The sequence below is a fragment of the Chiroxiphia lanceolata genome, chromosome 11 (genome assembly GCF_009829145.1).
Source record: "Chiroxiphia lanceolata isolate bChiLan1 chromosome 11, bChiLan1.pri, whole genome shotgun sequence".
NCBI classification, from domain to species: Eukaryota; Metazoa; Chordata; class Aves; order Passeriformes; family Pipridae; genus Chiroxiphia; species Chiroxiphia lanceolata.
The window spans coordinates 188,662-213,895 of NC_045647.1; the positions used below are offsets into that span (position 1 = coordinate 188,662).

The 25,234-nt window shown below is 41.9% G+C and overlaps 1 protein-coding gene across 3 annotated transcripts in view; it reads left to right on the forward strand.

Moving 5' to 3' along the window:
- FGD5 (FYVE, RhoGEF and PH domain containing 5) overlaps positions 1-25,234 on the forward strand; it is an 89,371-nt gene that overhangs the window by 57,284 nt on the left and 6,853 nt on the right. The window contains exons 7-17 of one of the 3 annotated variants that reach the window (XM_032698928.1): positions 1,110-1,266; positions 1,673-1,760; positions 4,615-4,665; positions 6,164-6,222; positions 9,366-9,437; positions 10,956-11,024; positions 14,177-14,260; positions 15,847-15,926; positions 20,084-20,183; positions 22,324-22,461; positions 23,535-23,637. In XM_032698928.1, coding sequence (XP_032554819.1) covers positions 1,110-1,266; positions 1,673-1,760; positions 4,615-4,665; positions 6,164-6,222; positions 9,366-9,437; positions 10,956-11,024; positions 14,177-14,260; positions 15,847-15,926; positions 20,084-20,183; positions 22,324-22,461; positions 23,535-23,637 — 1,001 coding nt within the window. The remainder of the gene's footprint in view (positions 1-1,109; positions 1,267-1,672; positions 1,761-4,614; positions 4,666-6,163; positions 6,223-9,365; positions 9,438-10,955; positions 11,025-14,176; positions 14,261-15,846; positions 15,927-20,083; positions 20,184-22,323; positions 22,462-23,534; positions 23,638-25,234) is intronic. The other 2 variants (XM_032698929.1, XM_032698930.1) reach the window with 2 other exon arrangements.

A 25,234-nucleotide genomic window follows, 5' to 3' on the forward strand; every position in this document is an offset into this window, starting at 1 on the left:
AATGGCTGATCCTACCTCAGCACTGCCACTGAGCAGTTAAGGAAGTCAGTTAGATGAGGATAATTTTTCAGTAACAACCGTAAATGCAGGGCACAGCTCTCCTCATCAGCTCTGTACTTCCAAGTCAAAGCACACAACAAGGAAAGAAAAGGCTAAAGGGAGTTGTGTATTGGTTTGTGTCCACCCAGGGGCTATTGGCAGAAAGACCATGTCATCAATGATTTATGATTTACACACTTGTAACACAAACAGAAGTGGTGTTTCCAGCTGGGATGTAAAACGACTTGTGTTCTAAAGAAGCCACAGCCCTATTCTAACAGCATGCTACATGTTCCCTAAGACAAAAGGGACACAACTGGAACTGCCCTAAGATTCTGTCCAGAACTATTCTGTGGCATTCTGTTTTACTCTGTAAAACAGGACTGTATTGCAAATGGTGCCAACGCAACAGAATGACATATGTGACAGATCTGCACTCATACAGGGTCCCAGATCTCCAGCATGCTTGAAGCTTCCAGTAAGTCCTTCCCTATGCCTTCGCTCTCCCAGACACCCGTGTTGTTCTGGACATTCCCAGGAACTCATGTTGCTCTATTAAGTATGATTTCTCTTTCGTGATCTCGGATTTTGTTCTGTTCTCTCCTTGTACATGCTCAGTAAAAATTTCAATACTGTGCATCTGAGACAGATGGTGGTGAGGCAGTGCTGAGAAGCGGGCAGTGAAGGAGACCTGAAGATCTGGTATTACAACAGAAGATGTCATATTCTCCCCCACAAACATTGCTCAAAGCACTGCAGCAGCTGAAGGGTCTGTTTACAGAAGCAGGAGCTGTATCCTGGAAGGGGCCGCTATGGACACATGGTGCTGCTGTGGCAGAGGCACAGCCAAAGGACCACCTCCTTACGGTGCCCGTTCTACAGCAGCCCGTGTTGTTGTCCAGTCTGTCACAGAAGCACTCCCTCTTTCCTGCCATTTAACCTAGTAGCTGCATAGTGTGCTGAGCCACGGGGGGTCTAATACAATGAGAAGGAAGTATCACTCTGCTTCTTTTTATTTAGTTAGTTAGTTAGTTACTTATTTGCTGCTTCTTTTCTTTCTGTGGACGTAGGGAGGAACACCAGAAAGTTGCTGATGTTTTTCTCTCCAGAAAATCAAGGCTGAATCACCACACAGCATACATTGTGCAGTTTGACAGGAATTTGTCTTTGCTAGATGAAATGTGCCTTAAATATTCCCAACTGGCTACCATGATGCAGGAGTTTGAGGTAAGGCTCCCATGTTTTTTTACTTGCACTAATGCATGGCTTTGCCATGGGGAATACTCAAAAGATACTTTTTTCTGCAACTCCACCAGTATTCACACATAGGGTAGAGTCTTCACAGATCCTGGTGCTAGAACTGAAGTGAGTTCACTTGTGCATGATGTGTTTCTGTTTCTGTTATCTGTTGCCCATATACCCCTGTGTTTGCACACAGAATGTATGTTGGTGAATTTACAGATCTGTGAGTATATTTTGTTGAAACATAGTGAAGTGGTTTCTCAGTCACTTATTAACTTATCAAGCTCTTTGAGGATGTGTTAGAGTTAATAACTATAACTATGACGATAGTTTGGTGTTGAGCTCACATTCTCCTGCTCTTTGTGTTTTCTTTCCCCTCCACTGAGGACAGCAGAGCTCTGGTGACAGCCCTCAGACTGTGAAACACCAGCTTTTGAAAGTGGTGCAGCGTGTCTTCCAGTATCGTGTGCTGCTCACAGGTCAGTAAAATCACTCTCAAAAGTACCCAATGGAAACACAGCCAAGATGTTCTGTGCCTCCACTGTGCTACACATTGATGCCAAGACAGCTAAAATAGAGCTAAAGCAGCGTGGGATTTCCTGAGAACTTCAGTATGCTTAGTACAGGATACAGGAAATGTCAGGGAGCCTGGGAAGAGGCAGGCACTTCTTCAAGACAGCCATGTTGAAAGGTCACAAAAAAGTGTAGTCAGGTGCTTTTAGCCATTCCATCTTGGCTTTTTCTTTCTGTGAATCAGAAGAGGCAGAGTTCAGCCTCACTGCCAGCAAACAGGCTTGATTTTTTATTGTGTCAAGGGCAATTATCAGAGACAGTAGAAGACAGTTGGCCTCAGCAAGGATACTCTGCACTGCATCCTGTATGACAGTGGCAAGTACCACCTCCTTCATCAGCAAAGCAGTGGCACTCAGTACTGTACCCTAAGCCCTGTGTACGGCACACCTAAGGCTAGCGATAAGTCAAAAACCCAGTCCAATTTTGCTGCACTGTAGGAGGCAGAGATACAAATTCACATTTACAGATTTTACATTTACAGTAATAGCTTCCCTTTACATTCAGGACCATATGTATAACTCCCACCTGGAGTCTCTCCAGGGGAAGGTTGTGTTCCTTCTCTGCAAGCCACAGCAAATCTAGCAAGCCTGAGCCTGTGAGGGGAACAGGCTTTCTGAAGCAGAATGTGGCCCTAGAGGGAATTGGGAAGTTTAGAACTGGCTGGGGAAGGAAATTATGAAATGTAACAATGAGTCCCAGTGTTGTCAAGTAATTTAGTCAGAACACAAAAGAGCAAGGATCCAAAGACATAAAGATGGAGAAGTGCTTTGGGAGTATGTATTTAAGGGGGTGAAGAGAGATGCAAGATGAGTTATGCATGGGACAGTAAAAAGGAAGCCATAAACCCTGCCCATACAGCCAATGAAGGGCATGGAATACTAGAAGGGGCTCCTATAAATGCAGCAGAACAAAGTGACCGTATGAAAACTCTATTGACAGCATAGATTAACATCAGTTTCTTCGTGCTCCAGACACTTTGATCAAGGATGCAACTCATTATTCTCAGCTGGGTTTGCTTTTTTAGTACGAGCAATACAAACAAACACCAGATGCCAATAGTAAGACTTTATTCCTGTCTGACTTGCTTCCCTCTCTGGATGTGTCTACATTAAGGGCAACTTCCCAGACTTGTGGCTTGCAGTACTTAGCAGTCTCACATGATTCTTACAGTGTTTGTAGTGCATGTGCACAAATACTGCATCAAAGTAAAAGAAATTGGCATATCCCCGTCAGAAATACCCCCACTATCCTCTGTTTTCTCTTCCCATTTCTGTGGTCCAGAAGAATAAATTGCAAACACGCAGCATGGTATTTTGGAAGAAAGCTGGAAGGGCTTCAGTGAAGCTCCAGTGATTAGATTTCATCTATGCTTGAAGCAACTTCAAGTTCTCCTTGTCCTAGGTACTGACACAAACTGGGAAAATGAAAACTTTTGTGTGTAGTGAGATAAGGTCTGCTGGATTAAGATATTACAGGAAATAGTTTTACTGCTTCAGTTCTTCACCTCAAGAAACCAAGCCACTCTTTGCCTGTTAGGACAGAGGGAGTCTGGAACAGTGCAGTCTTTCAGATTCTCAGGTGTATTTGTGTGTTCATAACTGGCTGTTTCTACCAGATAAGGCTGGTAGTTATTAGGATATTGCTTGCCAATTAATGCACCACAGCCAAAAGGACTTGCCCACTCAATCCATAGCTAAGAACAGGGTTTACAGCAGTGAAAAGGAACACTAAATATTGCCTGATGACACTGCACAACCCCTTCCTGCCTTCCTGAGTACAGGCAGATGCTCTCCAGAATGCAGGTAAAAGCCAGGTAAAGTTCAGGATGCCAGGGAGGGCACAGTACTAGAAAGAGAAACGTGTATGGATAGGGCATTCAAGGGAACAGACATCCATGCACAGCACCATTATCAGCACAGAGGTCTACTTGGGTGCAGAATTCAGGAGTCTGGATTCATCAGCAAGATAAGAATGAGGTATTTCTAGATTAGGCTTTTAGAGCTGTGGCACTCACATACTACATTCTTTAAAAGCATAAAGATGCAGACACAGAACAGGCATATGATCCAAGAAAAGTAGTCCAGACAGGTTAAAGGTTTGTATATAATGCAAATATAACTGCTGTAACTCCAAGCCCTATTGTATCTGTTTTACAGAACCTATTTTCAGAATATGACTGAGTTTGGTAGTAATCATTTGAACCCTAGAACCAGAGTCTCCTTCCTGTGCCCATAAAAAGCATATGATTTATTTATTATAACTATAAATATAGCATTCATTCAGATAGGAAAACAGAATTCATTAGAAGAACAAATATTTGTAAAGTGGTGCTACTCAGCAATTCTCCAGACTGAGAAACATTGTCACTGTTTATTCATTTATACCTGCCAAATTATATGAGGAGTTCAAATCTGTATCAGTGGTCTTGCATTGATTCTCAAAGTAGAATGCAGTCAAAGATGAGTTTTTCTTTGGAAAGAGGCTATATACACTTAATTATTTGGCAACAAAATAATGTCGGACATCCCTGGAAGTGTCCAAGGCCAGGTTGGACAGGGCTTGGAGCAACGTGGGCTAGTGGAAGGTGTGCCTGCCCATGGCAGGGGGGTTGGAACCAGGTGATCCTTAAGGTCCCTTCCAATCCAAACCATTCTAGGATTCTGTGATTAGGATTTTATGTTTTAGCTAACAGCACTACAAATTATGTCAATCTGTATTCTGATTATTGGATGTCTGTGTTTGTTGGATTATTTTCTACAGATTACTTGAATAATCTTTGTCCTGATTCTACAGAGTATGAAGCCACACAAGGTAAAATGAAATGGGTAGAACAAAAATGCTGCTTGTAAAGAGGCACAAGACCTACACTGGTAGTATATGATTATTTTGAACATTTTGTGTTAGTAGGTTAAATGTAAGATCTGTAAGAACTCATTACTAATCTAGACAAGTTATTTAGGACAAGAACCCTTTTTTCATTGAAATGTGGGCTTCCTATGGTTTTTACATGATGGAACTTATGGAAGAAGAAAATATCATCTATACAGGCATGGTGCAGATACTGTAGTTCTGGCCCAGTCATCGAGGAAATCCTAGTCCTCTTTGGCTTTCTCCATATCTTGCCTGGTCATTGTAAAGTGAACTGGGATGGCTCCACCTGCTTGTTTTTGTACTGTTATCTATGGTGTGCCTGCTATGCTCTGTGAACTTTGGAGAAACCCGGGAGATTTGAATCGTGTATCTCTATTCTGGATTCCTTAAGCCTACATAAACTTGAAAGACATTACATAAAAATCAGTTCTGCATAATCAAGAACAAATCCAGATGTTCAACTGCTAACATCATCCTTTCCAACACATGAGACAGATAAAACAGAAGCCTCTTACTCCCACTGAAGTCAAAGCAAGGTTTAGCTGTGGCCTTTGTGGGAGTAGTTTCCAGGCTGGAGTAAGCAGCAATAACATTGTATTAATGAAACTAGTTCACTTCTCTTACACTGAGTGTAAATCCAAACCAAGTCATAGGAATAATGTCTGCGGCTGTCTGAAATTCAGTCAGTCTGTTCTGACCAAGAGTAGAGACTCATGCAAGATTTAGGACCCTAGTCATTGACAGTAGAAGTACAGCTATACTAGTAATTTAAATAACACCAAGGTGGACCCTCAAGCCCTCTGGCCACAATTGCCTGTCTTGTTTGTGTTTAGCACATGCTTGTCCCATTTCTGGCCAGCAATGGTTAGCATGCTCCCAGGTTTGATAGGAAGCCCTGTTTCACAACGGAAGGGATGTGAAATAAAGACCCAAGCCATGTTATGCCACTGCTCTCAGGGCCAGCAAACATACCCTATTCCAGGTTGTTCGTCAGCAGAGAATCCAGGATTTAATTCATGTCACCACTTCATACACATTTCTCTCTGAAAGGAATGCCATGTCCTCTCCCTCAGCAGTAAAAGGTACACCTTAAACTGTACATCTCTCCCTACCACAAGCTCCAGTTGCCAAAAATCTGCAACTAGAAAACATTGCAAGATTTTGTGCCACACTAGGTGCTTAAAAGGGACCTCATAAGCTCTCTGGGTCAGCACAAGTATGATGCAGTTTGAGAGAAGGGAATGATGAAGGGAGGAAGGGAGGACAGCACTGTGTGCCGTGTCAGATTTTCTGCGCAGTTGCATTACAAAGGTGCCAAAGAAATCAAAGGAGCTTGAGCTTTTTTTTTTTTAAGGATGCCCTTGCAAACAGAAGGGATTTCGGCTGTTCCCTTACCCTTTTATGTGATATGTGGTGTTCGTTTTGCTTAACTCCTCAGCTGCCTTATTCATTGTTTCTGAAATCACGGACCGAGCCAATGACAGCATGCTCCAGGCGGTGAGTCCTACCATGAGCTCTCCTGATCAGTACTGTTGGACATCTGCTCTAGTGAATATGTATCTCCGCTAAATTCTGAATCCTCCTCCATGGTGAAACTCAAAGGCTTATACAGATCTGGGTTACAGTATTGCAGATATGAAATAGGTCTATGCCCTTCAGTGCAGCTGTGCAAGATGTAAGACACCATAGCCAGCAGCACAATTTTGTTTCTCTCTTGGGGTTACTGAAATGCTATGCAAAGCAATAAAGGAACAGGTGGGAATTTTCAGGGTTCTATTTCTAGACAGCCAGCACTTCTTTTCTTTCTTTCAGATTTAAAAAAAAAAAAAGGCAAATAATTACTCTAATTACAGAAGAAACTGAACAATGTCAGTCAATTTAGGGTGTTAATAACTTGTTGTGCATTTGGTTAAAGTTCTAAGCAATAATTTAGACTTGGCATGTACTGGGAAGGAGGAAGATTGCTGCTGCCATATACCAGCTCATCAAACTACACTCTGAAAATCTGACAGGAGCATTGAATATAAACACAGAATATTAATGAATACAAATGAATATAAATGACTCATTATTAGCTTTTTTTGTTTTATGATAATAACACTGTAGCCGTTTGTCTCTGGGAACTATTAACCCAGGATTTTCAGGCACATTATGACAATAACTATCTCCACAGCATTTTCATCAGGTAGGAAAATATTACTTGCAATTTACAGATGTGCAAACAGAGGCGTAAGGCCCACCATCACTGAGAGCATTATGTCTATCTGTAACTCCAGGAGATGAACTAAGCAGAGTTTGTATTGCTCACTGAACGTCTACTGATCTGTTAGAGGCCCTGCGATGCTAGGAGCTATAAATCATTGTTGCTATTAACAGCTGGTGAATTCCTTGGGGAGGTGGTCTTCCTGCATAGACATAATGATAACAAGTTCACTGCTAAAATGGCCAGAGAAGGATTTCAGCCACCCACATCTGCAGTATTAGCTGGGTGGAGCTCTGCTTTTATTTTTTAATTGTAGCTTGTGAAGCATCTTTGAAAGGAGAATGATGATAGTTTTAAGGGCGATGAAGAAAAATATATAGACAGGGAATTTAGGCGAACTGTAGGGAAACTATACCCCCCCAGCTGCCCACATTCCCAGATAAACCACTGTCCTTCACATGTGATGGCTGTTTGACTTTCTTTAGGAAAAGAGTTTGATACTTCTCTGTCTGTTTCCTGGTGAACACGTGTCCATTTTGCAATCATCAGCATTTCAGCAGGCATCTCTGCCAGCAGTCCTGAGAAAAGCTGAGCTGCAGCGACTTCTCCTCTCACTCGTGTAGAAACCCAAATGAGTAGTACTAGTGTTGGCACGAGCGTGCTCATAGGAGGGCACTGCCTTTTCTGTGGATGAAGATCAGGTTTGCACTGTGGAAGCTGTCAATTTGACAACTTTTGCCAGGGCTAAAATACCCTTTAGTGATGGGAAAGTCCTTTGCAAATATCTGCTGTCCCACGATCCCTGATATTTCCTGTGCTATTAATTTTTATGTTGTTTCCATTTTGTTGGCCTGTAGTATTTTAAAAGCGACCTGAAAAATTCCATTTGTTGCTTCCTGCATTTCAAAAGAGATACTTGACACCTGAAATTCTTGAAAATGTATCAACTGTGAGTTATACTGGATGGGAACAATGCAGCCCTGTGCTGGTCAAGCCTTGTAGGTGTTTGCATATATTTGATATGCAGTTACTGATTAAGAACTAAACTTACTATCATGCTAAACAAATGTAATATTTCACCAGGGCAGTAACATATGGAGGCATTTCAGGCTTATCTTAAAAGCAAGCTGAGATAGGTACATTAATTGTGTTAGCTGAAATCCAGGTAAATTAGCCTTGACATACCATCATGTTGATATGGATATGCTCCTTCTGGTATCTGTGATAGCTTTCTTAATTAGCTGATTCTGTAGACAGCACTGATTTGTATCAGGCAGATACACTGTATGATCTAATCAACTCTAACTAATCCCAGTGGTATCTTAATGCCAGTCAATGGAGCAAAGGAAAACAGACCATTACCTGTGTAGCAGAAATCTGTACTCAAAGGCTTGTCAGTTCATGATGCTGTGTCAAATATGATCCTTAACCTGCAGTTTATCTGGGTGCATAAGTGAGGGTTTGGGATACACCGGCTAATTTAGACAGGAGAGTCCTACCTTTTAGGCATATTCCAGCAATGACTCATTGCTGCTGGGCAGCCCATTCTACTGTTCTGATCAGATAAAAACCACAGCTGAATGCTATGCACAAGCCTGTTTTAACAGCCTCACCTGCAAAATGGAAGGAGATCTGAAAAGACTAGCAATATTGCAAAAGTACAGATATGCCTTCTTCTTTTGTCTTATATATTCACCTGATAGCATTTTTTGTTTTTTAATGAGAACACAGGCTTTTCTAGATTAATCTTATTTACCGTCCTCATAGATAAGTTCGTGCCTCGTGCCAGCATGCACTGAATGACTGTGCTTTAAGGTCAGGTAAACAGTTAATAATATCAGAGTTTGATCATACTTCATGATTTTTGCAAAGCATCAAAACAGAGATGCAGCTTCATTGCCTGCTTACTAGTTTACCTTCTAAATCCCCTATTGCAAAGGTATTAATTCATTATCACAGAATATAAACCTCCAGATAATCATAGCAACAGTCTTATAGTATCAAAGCCTCCTTTGGATTATCTGTGTCATGGCCCTAATGCACAAGCCTTTGGGGCAGATACTGCACTTTGCCTCTGCTTCTAGTTTATTAGTTCCCGGAGCCAAAAAGTCAGCAAAGAAGCCAATGTATAAGTACTGTATGAAGTTAGCAGGCCCTTTGGAAGGTGAACTGAGAGATCAGAGGTAACAGAACTATAGAAGGCCACAGCAAATTGAATGCTGGTGATTCTATGATTCTGTGATGAGGTTTAATAAAATTTGAAAACCGGAGGAAGACTTTCTGGGCATAAAATACTTGGTCTCAGTTCTCTCTGAAACCTAATTCTGTAATATCAGTTTTAAAGAAATAAAATGGTGAGGAGGGGTGAGGGAAGGTTTGCCTGCTTGTCTAAACTCACTCTCCATGTGGTCTTCTAAATGCTATTTCTCTCCCCCAGGAAAACCTGCAGAAGCTGGTACACATCGAGCACAGTGTGAGAGGGCAGAGCGGCCTCCTCCAGCCAGGAAGGGTGAGTACTGCAGGCAGACCTATGCTGATAAGGGCATTGTTTCTGGCCAGCTATATCTCCAGTTGTGTGGATGGCTAGATTTCAGGCCTCTACAGGTGTTGTTTACTGAGCTACTGTGATAAGAGTTGGAGCACTGGTTTGTGTAAAAAGCCATCACTCTGGCAGTGCACAAAGAGAGCCTCAGGCTGGGAAAGACATGCATTGTCTCTGCATTTACACAGAGCAGCCATTTGATTTTTCACTCCAGCTGTTCTCAGTCACCCCAAGTGTAGTGTATTTTGATGGAACTGCTCTTTTCCTCCTTATATACTCGTGTCAAAAGGCTGCAACACTAGCAGGAATTGCTTACAGCTTGAAAAGGCTCAGAGTTTTATATGGCTGGGTAAGATTTAAAATCAGGGGAAATAATTTGTTTTCATATTTTTACTTTCACCATTCCCCTGTGGTGCTTTTAATGCAAGTCATCGTTTTTAAGCAACACATCGACTGAAATGTGAGAGAATGTACAGCTCTGTCTTGTCAGCCACATCAAATGCAAATTTCTTCTTCTGGCTTTCAAACCTGTCCAGTTTCCTCAGTCCCAACCTGCCTCTACACTTCAAAAGATTTCTTTCTTGAATTCTGCAACTCTGAATTTCCCTTAAGTCCAGCAACATATTTAGCAAAACTCATGAAGCAATTTTCTAGGCATGCATACTCATAGCATAAGAATCCTCATCAGCCAAATACTACAAATACTGCAGTCAACCTCTGTTTTTCTCTCTAAGAAGGTATCCTCACTTGCCCTTACCAGGTAATGCTTTGGCAAATTCTGCAAAGCTCAGCATACAGAATTTGTGGGATTGGCCTCTGATTATAAACTGTCCTTGAGTGGAAAACTACACCAGATTCTGTTCTTCATCTGAAAAGAATAGATGATTGTTGATCCACTGATGTAATTCAGTTATGCCAGACCTTTTCAAATGTTACTGCAATCAAATTCTAGTGTGCTGGTTTAGCTGCCTACATATGCAGTCCTACCTACATATACAGTAACAAGATGGACCGACAAAGTATTGTGCTTGCAAACATGTACAGATTATGTATGCAGGTATAGTTAGGTGGATGTAGAATGCTGAAACTGAAGATTTCAACTTTTCTCTTTGGTATGTCTATTTTTGAGAATTTTAAAGACAAGAATTCTTTTCTAAAGCCCATTATGTGTTAGCTTTGCAATCTGTCACACTCACCTTGGAGCACAGTCCACAGTGCAGAAACAGTGGGCTGAGGACAAGTGGGCTTCCAACCCATTTTGTACTGACACAAATGCAAGTCATGGAGGGCAGCAGGGCTAATCCAGGCAAAGATTAAACCAGATCATAAGGAGTAATGCTAGAAACAGGTGTGGAGGTTATCTATCTCCTCCTGTGCTGATGAATGTGGTTGGAGTAGCTCTTTCCCCAGGAGGAATATTCTCTTTTGTCAGTAAGATTTAGAATAAGGAGTCTCAGGATTACAATCTGTTGTTTTCTCCTTCAGATCTTTGTTAAAGAGGGAACACTGATGAAAGTTTCTGGCAAAAACAGGCACCCTCGGCATTTGTTCTTGGTAAGATTTAAATTTTACTATCTTATATCTTCCTATACACTTATGCAGCCCTGAACCCTGGCAGAAACTTTCAGGCTTCAAGTCATGTAACCATCAGCAGTGATGTGGTGAGTCAGTTCCTGTTGCTAACAGGGCTTGTAGTCCTTTCACATGTCCCATTGGTCCTGCATACAGGAATATGGGCTGTACAGCCCTCCAGTTGTGCCACACTCACATACTGCCTTGACTACTGCATAGCTATATTAACTGTATTTTCATCTTGGCATATAGCACGTTTACTGCATCGGTTGTAAGTCCCTGCCAACCATCACTGCCAACACCTTTTTCTAACAGGCCAGGCCTGCATAAAAATATCCTTCCCTCTACCAGTGCATCTACCCCAACCCACAACCCACATGCTGTCTTGATTCTGATACCTGGAGACACTGTAGATGAAAAACCCATTTCAAAACCCCAAGGCTAGAATAATCTCCTAAACACTGTCTCTTAAAACTCATATTTATTTAAAGCCTTTATCTGGTAAGGACCATATCATAATCCTCCGAAGCCACTGGCAAAACTCAGGTTTATGTATTAATAAAAAACCGAATCTTTCAGAATAGACTTTGGTTTTGATGCTTCACATGTCAGCTGATGAACCTGTGTTTCTGTGGCTGTATGGTGTGTGTAAGGTCAGTTGAGCTGTCTGTTTTGTGCTGGCTGATGGTATTGTTGAATCTGGTGTTTCCTGGCAGGATGTTTGGTGAGTTTTGCTGTGCATCTGTTTCCTGAGTCCAGTCTCTGTTTACAAGGATGCTGGGGCCTCTGTGCAGCACAGTATGGGCAACTTTGCAACTCAGACACTGTCTCTTATCTCACTCTTCTAAGAATTTCTCTACAAAGGCTGCTTGTGTTGCAAGTGGGATGCAGGAAGCTGCTATCAAATGGGAGACTCTTAAATGCTCTAGCTGGCAGGGCTGGAGTATAGGAGGCTTTGGAGTCAGAGCTTGGAAAACGCAGCTCCAGCACATATTCAGGCTGCTCCACTGACACTCGGGGTATGTTTAACTCAGACTTGAATAGAAGAACACAGGGTTCTTAATGAACTAGCCTTTAAAACATTCAGAAAAACCAAACACATGGTAGAAACTTTTAGACAGAAAGTACATTACCTATGGATGCCAGCAGTTCAGCAGGGCATAAACTTGTTTGGATCAATAAATTTGGATACTGTAGGTTAGAAAACTTGCACTTACTTCTAATGTTACTGGGTACCTGTCACAACAGAGGGAGTTATAAAAAAAGTAGTAACAGAAAAAAAGGGAATTAAAGAACATGTGCATCCTTCTTTCTCTGTGTTGTCAACTGTTATTTGGGGGACCGTGTGTGTGTATGCAGCAATGCAGAATAAGAATATGTCCTCCAATATCAAAGTCTGAGCAGTCTAGGGATCTCAATTATTCAAAAGTATTCCGGCAAACAGGAAATGAGTCTGAAGCCCAAAGACTTGTGGGAACTCCCTTGAGGATTTTGGCAGTCCATCTCTTCTACTGCAGATTCCTGAGAGGCACCAAGATCAGCTTTTATTATGGCCCAGTCCTCACTGCTTCAGGGAACAGTGTGCAGTGTGAAGCAGGAGGATGCATGAAACCACTGGTATTGACAGTAGTTCTGTCCATACCAATCATATGGTCACCACTCAGGTCTCTTCTGTAGATGTGGCAAAGGAGACAGCAGCGAGTGCAAACCCTCTGTTTCTTCATAATTACATATGCCTTGCTTCACAAGCTTTGAAATATTTGTCATAATTTCACTGTGTCAAGTTGTGGATGGTGGGATCTCTAAGTCACAGTCCACTGCTACATACTTTGGTGTACTAAAACAGAAGCATGAAAAAAATTCCAATGGGCAGTTATAAAGGAAAGTCATCATTAATGTTTAGTAAAATCTTGGAATATTAACCAGAGCTGTCATGACAACAGTATGCACCACCAGTGTCGTTCTTAATCAACAGTAATAAAAGAATAAGCTGCTTTTTGAAGAAACATGTAAGTTTTACAATACATAAAATAAATGGAGTTTGCTGTTCAAGAAACCCCATAACAGATTATGTCAGAATCCTGAAAATCTCTCTTAGGAGTTCACTTGCTCAGGCTTAGTGCCCAAGTGCTGCAGGGCTCCATCTTAGGCCCTGCGCTCTTCAACATCTTCATCAATGACTTGGATGCAGGACTGGAAGGGATAATAGCAAGTTTGCAGATGATACAAAACTGGGAGGAGCTGTTGAGTCCCTTGAAGGCAGGGAGGCCCTGCAGAGAGACCCCAACAGATCAGAGGGTTGGGAATCATCAACCATAGGAAGTTCAACAAGGGGAAGTGCCGGATTCTGCACCTGGGATGAGGCAACCGTCCCAGACGGACAGACTGGGAATGAGAGGCCAGAAAGCAGTGCCTGGAAAGGGCCCTGGGGGTCCTGGTGGGTGGCCAGTTGGCCCTGAGTCAGCAGTGCCCTCGCAGCCAGGAGGGCCAACCCTGTCCTGGGGGCATCAGGCCCAGCATCCCTGGCCGGGCCAGGGAGGGGATTGTCCCGCTCTGCTCTGCCCTGGGGTGGCCTCGCCCAATATTGGAGCAGTTTTGGTCACTGCAATATAAGAAAGATATTAAGCTCTTAGAGAGCATCCAAAGGAGGGCAAGGAAGATGGTGAAGGGCCTTAAGGGAAAGCCATAAGAGGAGCAGCTGAGGTCACTTGGTCTGTTCAGCCTGGAGGAGACTGAGGGGAGACATCATCAGGGTCTTCAGTTCCCTCACAAGGGGCAGTTAGTTGGTATTGCCAGGTAGTAAATGCAAAAGCTGCCTTCCCAACTTGAACATGTCATTGCCTTTAAAACAAGTAGCTGTTTCAGCCATGCTGGATGAAAAAGAGCTGATTCTCTCCTTGCTTAGCCATTAGCAACAGTCAAAAATGGTAAGAAATCAAAGTTCTGGATGCAGACTCCTCAGAGTTTTGTGGAAATGCAGGTCTTGATCTAAGCTGTGTAGCTTGGGCCTGTCTTTAGTAACAGTCTCAGCAGTTCACCAAGTTACTGCTTGTTCTGGGTATGCCCCTCAGGAGTAATGGGCAGGCCTACAAGCCATATTGCAAATTATTGATTTTGTCTTTCTTTTCATATAGATGAATGATGTTCTGCTGTACACATATCCCCAGAAGGATGGCAAATACAGACTGAAAAACACCTTAGCTGTGTCAGGCATGAAGGTAATGCCTCATCTGTATTATAGGCTGGAATTAAAGTTTTATAGTGAGCTGTTAGTGCTTTGCTGGTTTATGTCTCATATCCAGCAAGGGGAAAGAGGGAATGGACCTGTTATCAGGGGATTCCCTTGCCTCTTACAGGAGACAGAAGGAAGAATAATATAAAACAAACATAAAAAGATTATCTATAAGTCTATGACTTAGTATGACAGCCTTATTCAGGCTGCATAAATAATACAAGCCAAAATCACAGTTACCATCTGATCATGAAACTGGAAACAGAAAAGATTTATTATCCCATTTTGTCCATTCCTCTCCTCATATCTCCAGCCAATGCATGATCATTCCCTTCAACATATTCACTAGAGCTTAGTCTGCCTGGTTTTAAACTCCTGCTACTCAAAATTTACACAAGCCTGGTTTTCATGTGCCTTTTATCTGTTTTAATCAAAAGCATCAATGGGTTCGAAAAGCAGTTAGCCAACTTTATGGGGAAAAGGTGTGTTGGGAGCGATTTCGTGCAGTGATATAAACACAGTCTCTTCTTCAAAAAATGTATACATTGCAGACACAATTCATCTGTCTTACACTCTTTCCCTAAGCATCCATTGGCACCAGTACCTGTGCAACAGGAGATACTGGACTGGAGGGGTCTTTGCTTCTTACCTAGCCATACCTCCTGCCAATAACCTTCATAACTGTTCTATAGCTAATATGCCAAGTTGCATTTATGTGAAAGAGAATTTGAAATTACAAGCCAGGTGTCTGATGATCAAGAAAACAGGCGAGATGAGAATTACTAATCATTAATTCCAGGGGAATGACAGGGGAAACTTAAGGTATTGTGAAAAGGTGGGAGCCTGATAACCCCAGGGACCCGATAGCTTAAAACTAACTCAGGGATCCCATCTGGTGTAGGAATTGCCAAAGCATTCTACCGTTAAGTGAAAAGGAGTTGCAGAGCAGGTACTTGTTGAGGTACATTTGAAACATTGAGTCACTAGCATAATGATGCTTGTTTATAAAAATGTATGAAACCATGAAGCTATGCTTCTCCTCAGTGACTGCTGCTATTACCAGGCAACTAATACAGTAGATGGCAGGGAAAAGATTTTAGATGAGCTGTAGCTTTTAAGTTTGTTGGGTTTTTTTGCTCCTAAAGAGCCTTGCTGCAGACAGGCATTCACTGAACTGAAGCGCTTTGCTGTAGAATGTCTGCATGTCAGAAAGAGATTTCTGTTCATTACAAGCATAGACATAACTTTTTCCAAAATGCTCTGACACTTGTCAGACTAAACATCTCCTAAGCTTGTCACATTAAAACTGAACCCCGATAGATACTTCATCCTTATCTTTATAGGCTGGATTAAATTATTTCTTTCCTTTAGCACCAATTGAAATAGAGAGCATTCCTCATTACACCAGCAATACAGCAAACAAAAAACCCCTACCTGCCCACCTCTTTGCATTGAAATATGACAAAGATGGCTGGGACATCATAGATCCGTATGCATTGAGACTTGTATGGTGTACTGGTTATAGACAGTTTAACTCATGTCCACATTCATGTTCATGGCATTTGTTTCTAGGTCAGTCGCTCAATGACAGAAAAAGCCCAAAACGTCCTGAAGATTGAATATGATGAACATTGCCTAACCCTGTCAGCAAGGTATTGTTCCCATGGCAGAGGGTGTTACATTCTAGAGCTGTGTCTCTAGATTAGTCCAACCAATACCCAAGACTGAAATGGTGTCTCATTCTTTTTTAACTCAGTATCGATCTGCTATTGTGACAGACAATGGCTGAGTACTTGATTACATAATCAACAGTCATTATAAAAGTGAGGCTCATAAACTACAACTAATTCAATTAATGTACTCAGTAAAGATTAGAAGTTGGGTCTTGATAACATCTTAAAGTGAAAGGAAAGATAAGAACGTTTGTTACTAAGATACCTGATGAGTACTTTCCATTATCTTTCACACGCTTTCCCTGCAACACTAAGAGTATGTTATATCTCCCTCTTACAAGTTCCTTTGTTACCTCATACCATTGGGGCTGCAAAACTTCTGGAGAAAACAGTAATTAGGTAATACCATGCAACAGATATAAAAGCATTTAATAGTGCTTAAATGACAAAGCCAGAATTAAACCTTACTAGCAAGCTCATGGTTTTTCTAATAAAAGAAATTTCCCTAATGAATTTGTGTACTGCTGGTACTGACTGCGACTGGGAGTCAAGATCTCCGTCCTGGGATTACACGCTAATGCCAGAAAGAGATTATAGGTCAGCTTCTGATCAGTATTTTTCCTGCTTCTAGGCCAAAACTATCCTGCAAATTTACCTACAGCTATAGCAGAGAGGTGGCTGGCTTAATTTTGTAATTTATTACAAAAGACATAGCACACTAGCAGTAGTATTAAAAGTCTTCCAAATAACAAGGTCTTCAATGCTTTTACACACTGACTTTCCCACCACCAGTCTCCAACTACAAAATGCTTGGAAACACAGCAGACTTCCTAAATTACACAGTGCAAGAAAAAGACAGGGAGGGCACTTTCTTATTCAGAATCAGAATTTGGAACTCTCATCCTTCCCAGAGCACTTACCATCTGTGGGCCATGCTCAGCTATCTGTCAAAGCCTTTTGGTCCATTTCCTTTTATAACCATAACCATATCTGAGACCTGTGCACTCATCACAATCCTTAAAATATACACACAGTAATTTTGAGTTACCTGCCAGTTAGAAAAGCAGGATGTATACAGTTCTTCTGTATTGCAGAGGGGAAATAACTGCTGTACATCCCCATTAGCCAGGCAACTAAGCTGGCATCCCTAGTGAGCAGCTTGGGACACTTTGCTTGCATTGTTAGGATGTTTCTTTGCCTTTTGTACTCATATCAAGTCCATGCTTAGTTAGCCTAAACAAAGCATGTGAGGCCACCATGAGCTATGTTTATTTGGTAGCAGGTAGGACCAGGGCCTGAGACTAAGGTTGCCCTTCTGATAACAGCCATATGGAAACTGGGACAGATTCCCTTTCCCTTCCTTGTGCTGCTCATTCTGGGACTGGTTTGCCAGAAGTCACCCCAAACATTTTTTCCTCTCTCTTTCTGTACTGGCTGGCAGAGCTGATACACCAGTTGGTCAGCATGCTCTCCTAACCCTACTGCACAACATTCTTAACCTACCACACTCACAAAAAAAGCACCAAAGGCAGAAATGTACCAGAAAGCTTTAAGTGTCCCTGAAGACTGTATATTTTACTGCTGACACCAAGTCTGCACAGTGCAAGTCTGCACTGAAGGCCACTTAACAACCACAGCACAAGCCTCAGTGCTTTTATACTGGTATGAGACAAGGTGAATGCACTGAGGAAATACAGCATGAGCACCAAGGACTAAAGGCAGTAGACTAAGGATGACCAAAGCTCAGAAGTCAGCGTGGTTATATGAGCAGATGGCACTGTAAAATCTTTCCACTTCCTGCTGAAAATATCTTGTTCACCTGAAGAAACATGTTATTGGTTTGCAGGGAGCTGCTAACAGATCTGAGCACAGCACCTTTATGGAAAAGGCTTATAGTGCTCTTATATCTTCATTTGCATTTCAAAAATATTCTTCTTGGACACAGGGATAACCATGTGGTGCTCATATGAAATACCAGAGCGCTAGGAGAAAGCAATGTTACCTCCTCAAAGGCTAATTTAGAGCGACAGTGGTAGCACTGCAACAAAATCCCATCTCAGTCCAATTTCTGTGTTCCGTGGATGTCCCCTACTGCAGTGACAATTTGACCCTCTCTATTTGTTTAATGAAGAATATATAAGCCAACATAGATAACTGATAGCTCAGCACAAAAGATACATCCCAAAAATTCCACAAGGACCAAATGTGGCAATGGTGAATCACAGGCTGAGCTTCTCTGAGCCTCAGAGGTTCAGCAAAAATTCCTCTGAGCCTTCAAGCAACCAGTCAAATACCTAATTAGGAACGGGCCAGTGCCAATTGACATAATTTACCTTATCAGCAGATGGATGTTATTCCCACATGTAGTTGCTAATAACCCACAATTATTGCCTAGAGATGTTTAATGGAGTGGAGAAAAGGTTAAAGGGGCCAGTTAGATATGAGGCTTTTAATAGTAGGCCGTCCCTCTTACCTGTCTTTCCCAATGGGGCTTTAATTTACATCACTATATAGGCCATGGTTTCCTTTGGTTTTTGGTTGTTTTTTGTTTTAATCATATCTTAATACTCAAGTGAATAGAATTTCCAAGAAAGAATTAGCAAGAGAAAGGTTTAAGCCAGGACTCCTGGCTCTGAACATGATTCGTCTGGAAGATACAGACATCTTCAGATTTCTTAGGAAGTGTAATTTGACAGGTAGTAATTTTGGTAGAAATAAGGAGTGACTAGGCTGGATGAAGCCAGGCTGGATGCTCTGAGCAACATGGTCTAGTGGAAGGTGTCTCTGCCCATGGCAGATCCTTTGGAACACAATGATCTTTAAGGTCGCTTCCAACCCCAACCATTCTATGATTCTATGACTAGTAGTGTGTGTCTTGACAGAGATGATCTCCTGTGACATAGCCCCTTGGCTTCCAGAGGTTAGCCTATATGCAGTACATGGACTAGCTCTGAGTTTCTGCTCCAGGCTTGTTGAATTTTGCAGAGGCTGGTGTTTTTGAGACAAGGGCTTATGCTCATGGTGCAGAGGGATGCCAAGTCAAAGATCATCAAGAAAATCTGGCACTCCCTCTCTCTTTGTGCCCTTTTTTTTTTTTAAGACCACAAAACATAAATTGTTCTCAGACATCTTGTTTGGTGGTCTTCATGAGGGCGGTGTGAGGAAATCACAGCTGAACAGCAGCTGGCAATGATGCCACTACTAGATTTTACAACCAAGTCTAGTGGATAGCTTTAATGTGAGTGGCTGGTATGATCTGGGGAAGGGAGACCACACTGAGTTACATTCCCTCCGGTGACTGAGGCTAGAAACCACTAGAACTGTGCAGAGTTTCAGATGGACAGGAAGCTCATAGTTTGAAGTCAGAGCAGAAAAACCAGCTAACACAAGCAGGACACCTCATGGCTGTAACAGAGTGAATGCATCTGGGAAGGAACAGGCACTAAGAGCCCTTTGGCTTTTTGGGGATAGCTGGACAGGCAGGGAAGTGCAAAGTGTTCACTCCTTTGCCTTGTGCAAAGGGGGCATCTAGGGGCCAACCTGGAGAACTACTGGCCTCCATGTGTACCTGCAACTACAGGGAATGCACAACTTTCTTCCCAAATTGCTGTCTTGGCCTCTTGCCAGGAGACTGGAGGTTATCTGTGATGGACCTAGAGGAAAATGAAAGCATTCACACCTGTACCATTGATGACAGGCTTCTTCATTTCCCAATATACAGATCATCTGAGCATCCCACTATAGAGATGAGCAGAAACACACTTACCTTGAGCAACCAATCCAATGCTACATGCAATAGAGTGCCTAAAAGCTAGAGCAGGCAGGACAAAAAGAGACAATTCATATTGTCCTGTTTGATCTAGGATTGAGCAGCTTACAGCAAAATCAGAGACTACTTTGAAAAATTTTCTGAGCATTTAGTTCCTTCTAAGTCACAGTCCTAACCACGGAGCTACACTACTCATTGTGCTGAATATGTTCAACAGTCAATTTTGTTCCTGGTCAAAAAACTGTCAGTTCAGTGCAATAGTGCAAGAAAGCAAGCATTCATAAAGTAAAGCTTTTCTCCTCTGACCAGCTTGTTTCAGTCCCTATTGTGCATGGCATTGACTGCTCTGTTGTATTTCATTCCACAGCTCTTGCTCAGAAAGGGATGACTGGTACAACTGCATCAGCAGACACATCCCAGATGACTACAAAGCTCACAACACTTCGACTTTCCACAGCAGTGTGGAGGTAAAAGGAGGCCAAGTCTTTCAATGCTTGAAAAGGGAAGGAGGGAGAGAAAGAGAGAGAGGAAGGAAGGAGGGTTATAAAATTCAGAATTCCTAGTAGCCAGATGTTCTATTTTCTTTTAAACCAGTATGCGAAGCTTGAACAATGAAACTCATCACAGCTCATGGGCCACCTCTGAAATGTTAATCACACTCTATATTCTGTGGCCTTTGCTTAGTTCTTCTGAAGGAAGATTATTTTGTCCTGAAGGACAAACCAGTAACTATTTTTGATTAATTAAAAATAGCTACAAACTTTATAGATGTAAAAAAACCAAAATTACCCATTAGTTACACTAATATCATACACACAATAAAGTAACTGCCAGTGCAAACCTCACTAGCAATTTTGCAATTGTACCAGCACAGTTATTACCTCACTATTTTCAGTTGCACTACGCTCAGTTAAGAAGGCAAAGAATGCATCTGATAAAAAGTAAAAATGCTATTTTAGCTTATGAAGAACCTCAGTTTTACTAAATAAGAAAGAGTGCTGGTGAGGCCACATCTGGAGTGCTGTGCCCAGTGCTGGGCTCCTCAGTATGACACATGGAAATGCTGAAAAGCCCAACAAAGGGCAACAAAAATGATGATAAGGGACTGGAGCATCTCTCCCATGAGGAAAGGCTGAGAACACTGGGACTGTTCAACCTGGAGAAGGCTCAGGGAGGATCTCCTCTATGCGTACAAGTACCTGGAGGGTAGAAAGAAGACAGAGCCAGGCTCTTCTCAGGGCTGCCCAGTGACAGGACCAGAGGCAGTGGCCACAAACTGAAACACAGGAGGTTCCCTCAAACAGCAGCAAACACTTTTTCGCTCTGAGGGTGACCAAGCACTGGCACAGGTTGCCCAGGGAGGTTGTGGAGTCTCCATCCTTGGAAATGTTCAAAGGACACCTGGACACAGTCCTTGTCAACAGGTGCTACATAGCAGTAGCACCTGAGCAGAGTGGGTGGACCAGATGACCTTCAGAGATCCCTTCCAACCTCAACTAGTTTGTGATTAAACTTGAAATTTTTTAAGACCTCAGAAAATAAAAAATTAATTCAAAACCAAAACAGGATTTTTTTTCTGGCCTGTATCTAATCTACTTCCAAATATTTAACAAGAAAAAAGTAGAAATTAGTCAGTACGGCAATCTAAACCAAATCCTTTTTCAACAAATGAAAAAATAATTTCTTTTCCAGCTCTGCTTCTGATGTAAACCTGAATGTGCACATGAGGAAAATTTGGAGGAATTTGATTTGTCTGTCTTTAGATCCTATTTGTCTGCAGAAGTCTAATTTCCACATAGGAAACCTTCCTAACAAACAGTCCTTCAAAAGCACAAGAGTTTGTGTTATTTGTGCCAAATACTGAGCTGCTGTGAACTGACAGTGGAGGGCCCCTAATACTTTGGTGCTGAACCTGAAGTAACAGCTTCTCAGCACAGTTTATTAGATTGGGTTCAGTTCCACGTGGACCATGGCTCCCTGGGCTTGAGCAAAGGCACCTGAACAATACTGCGATGCAGTGCATTCCAAGAACTGGGAAAAGTGAATGCATTTTTCTAAAGCTCCTTACATATATTCAGATCAGCCATGGAAACCATGGATCAGATTTGGGAGTAGGGGAGGGTAAATTCATCTTTGGTTTTCGTGTTTTCTTTACTCTCTGTTGCATCATCACAGAACTGTCCCAAGGTGTAATGACATAAAAAGCTCAGGTACTGTTTTGATTTAAAGCTGTAGAACTTTTTATGGATATTATTTCAAAAGTTTCTAATAAAAAGATGGGTTTAACTCATGTTCTTACCTGTAATTTTCATATGCAGTTAATCAGATACTTGTCTGGCATGGAAGAGTGTCAGGATCTCACCAAAAATAGATTTGCATGGATTTTTACTTGTTGTGACTCTGGCTTTAAGAGCACCATGTACTAATCTTTCAGTGCTGAAGCAGTTGTATGTCACTTAGAAGTGCATTAAGAATGAGAAAATTTGGGGATCTTAACAGGAGAAGGTAGATTGAAATGAGATGAGAATTGTGTGGGATGGAACAGGGCTGAGTGAGTGCACTTTGAAAGTGCAGATGCTTTTTCATTTATTCTTCTTTGATTTTAAGCTAAGAGAAAGGCTTGGAATACCCTTGGGTGAGAGGCCTCCTACTTTGGTACCTGTGTCCCATGTCATGATGTGCATGAACTGTGGCTGTGACTTTACCCTCACTTTGAGGCGCCATCACTGCCATGCCTGTGGGAAGGTAAGAGCTGTACAAGCTTCTTGGGGGGCTTTATTCGCACCTCTGGGCTGCTGGCTGCTACTGCTGTAACTTCTGCAAATTTGTAGCAACATCAAGACCTGAATTTGACATCTCACAGAACCTGTGACTGCTTTGCTAAATTAGGTAATTAGGTTCCTAATGTCGCTAGAAGAAACAACAGTAACCTTGCCTTAAGGGGTAAAAGGAGTTCCTGAAGGCAGGTAGTTAAAGCCTGACAAGATAATTATTGCTGGGTGCAGCCATTATATCTGATATATAGCTAGCTCTGAGACAAGAAGCAATACACTAAAAATACAGGCTCTGTTCTGGACCAGAGCAGTAGCACATGTACTCCGTGACCTGTCTCTAATAACATCTGGTAAAATTATCTTCCAAGAAAAGTGAAGAAATTTGGCAGTAGAGCATGGTTTGGTCAGTGACCAAAGGAAAAGTTTCCTCTTTGCTCCATTGAAGAGCTGTTGCCTTTTGCCCTAAAGCTAAGGGAATCTATAAGTTTTTTTGGTTTTGTCCCTTTATTCCTGACTCTAGAGATTCGCTTATATACATAAACCTGCAGTCATGTTTTAAACCATGGCTGTCTTTTAACCTGATTTTTAAAAAAAATTTAATAAAACTACCAGTGATTTTTGCTAGTATAAAAACCCCCCATTTACCCCCCATTTACTTAATCTTTTTTCTAATTCCACAGAGAAAATCAGTCTGTACTTACACAGGGATTGCAGGAACATGCAAGCTTGCTTAAGAAAACAATGTTACTAACAAAGGTGTCATTCTACAATTCACTACTAGGGAAGGTGTAAATTCCTGAGGAGAAGGACACAGCAATGGTGTGCAACTAAATACAGTGTTCAATTCTGCTTGGCTTACAACAGTGTAAGCCTACAGCAATCATATTTCAGTCAGCAGACTTTCCCTGGCTGCCAGTTTTAGGAGAGAACCATGTCTGGTCCACTATCCATCTTCCTCTCCCAGTAAGCTGAGGGGATTTGTTTTGTATGTGCATATCTATAAATATAAATTATATTTACATGCATCTCTTCTTGATGGAACAGATTGTATGTCGAAATTGTTCAAGAAACAAGTACCCTATGAAGTACCTTAAAGATCAAGCAGCCAAAGTCTGTGATAGCTGCTACGTGGAACTTAATAAAAGAGGTAGGATTTTTTCATTCTTGGCAAAACTGACAAATTGGTTTCCTTCCTGTATGATGAGGAGGCTCTAGGACCTGCCTACTAGGCTGTATTTTGTTAAATATGCCTCAAGGCTGAGGCATGTGTATTGAGGTTCCAGGAGAGCCAGGCTTTAATGGCAGCTGAAACTGTTTAGTAAGCCATAAACCCAAGTTTAGCAAACTGTTTTTTCAAATGGAAAGAGGGCAAATTTAGGTTAGATATACAGAAGAAATTCTTCCCTGTGAGGGTGGTGAGGCCCTGGCACAGGTTGCCCAGAGAAGCTGTGGCTGCCCCATCCCTGGCAGTGTTCAAGACAAGGGTGGACAAGGCTTGGAGCAACTCGGAATAGTGGAAGGTGTCCCTGCCCATGGCAGGGGCTGGAATGAGTTGAGCTTTAAGATCCGTTCCAACCCAAATCTTCTATGATTCTAAGGCAGGTTCTCTGAGGGCTTCCCTGACCTTTTTAATAAACCAGAATAATGGTAAAAACTATGTCCTGTGAGGAGCAACTGAGAACTCTGTGTTTGTCTCCTCTGGAGATAAGGAGGCTGAGGGGTGATATTGCTCTCTACAGCTTCCTGAGGAGGGGTCGTGGAGACAGTGGTGCTGATCTCTTTTCCGTGTGACGCAGTGACAAGACACGTGAGAATGGTTCAAAGCTTCATCAGGGGAGGTTCTGACTTGACATGAGGAAACCTTTCTTTTCCCAGACAGTGGCCAAACATTGGAACAGGCTTTCTAGAGAGGTGGTCAATGTCCTATGCTTCTCAGTGTTTAAAGGACATTTGGACAATGCTCTTAATAACACGATTTGACTTTTGAGCAGCCTTGAATCGGTCAGGCAGTTGAACTAGATGATTGTTGTAGGCTCCTTCTAACTGAACTGTTTTATTCTGTCATTTCTAATTAATTATCCATTAAAGTAAAACAATGGCTTTGTGGTTCTTTACTGTCCTCATCCATGTTGTAGCTTTTACAAAAAGAAATGCTGGGGTAAAGTGCAGAGTCACTAAGAGCTTTTCTACATAGGAAGTTAATCTGGTTACAGATGAAAGCATAAATTCAAAGCAGAAGAGCTACTGCCTATCTAGAACTGTATTATTATCCTAATATGTAAGTCTCTTTTCTGATTTAAATACACATCCAAATCAAAGACAAAAGGGGGAGAGGGGTTACAAATATATGAACAGAGAGGGAATAGGACATAATTTTCTTGTACAACTACTCATGTGGACAATCTCTAATAAAAAGCATATTATACTGCCAAGAATAAAAAGGTGTGGACAAATGAAGTTTAGTTTTTCCATTCTGACTGAAGAAATTCACACTGGCCAAGCAAACACGTGAACAGGTGCTGTCACAACAGCCAAAAAAAGCATCTCCAAGCCACTCTGTGTCCAAGAAGCGGTACTTCAGACTTGTGCTAAAACAGTGCTATCTTTTACTAAGAGCTTTCAAATAATGTGTGTTGCCAGAAGTGGAATCATGAAGACGTGAACTCAGACAAGTGGAGTTAATGGAGATTTTCAGAGCCAGAATAACTGTCTCCCATGCAGAATTCAAAGAATATGGTTCATAC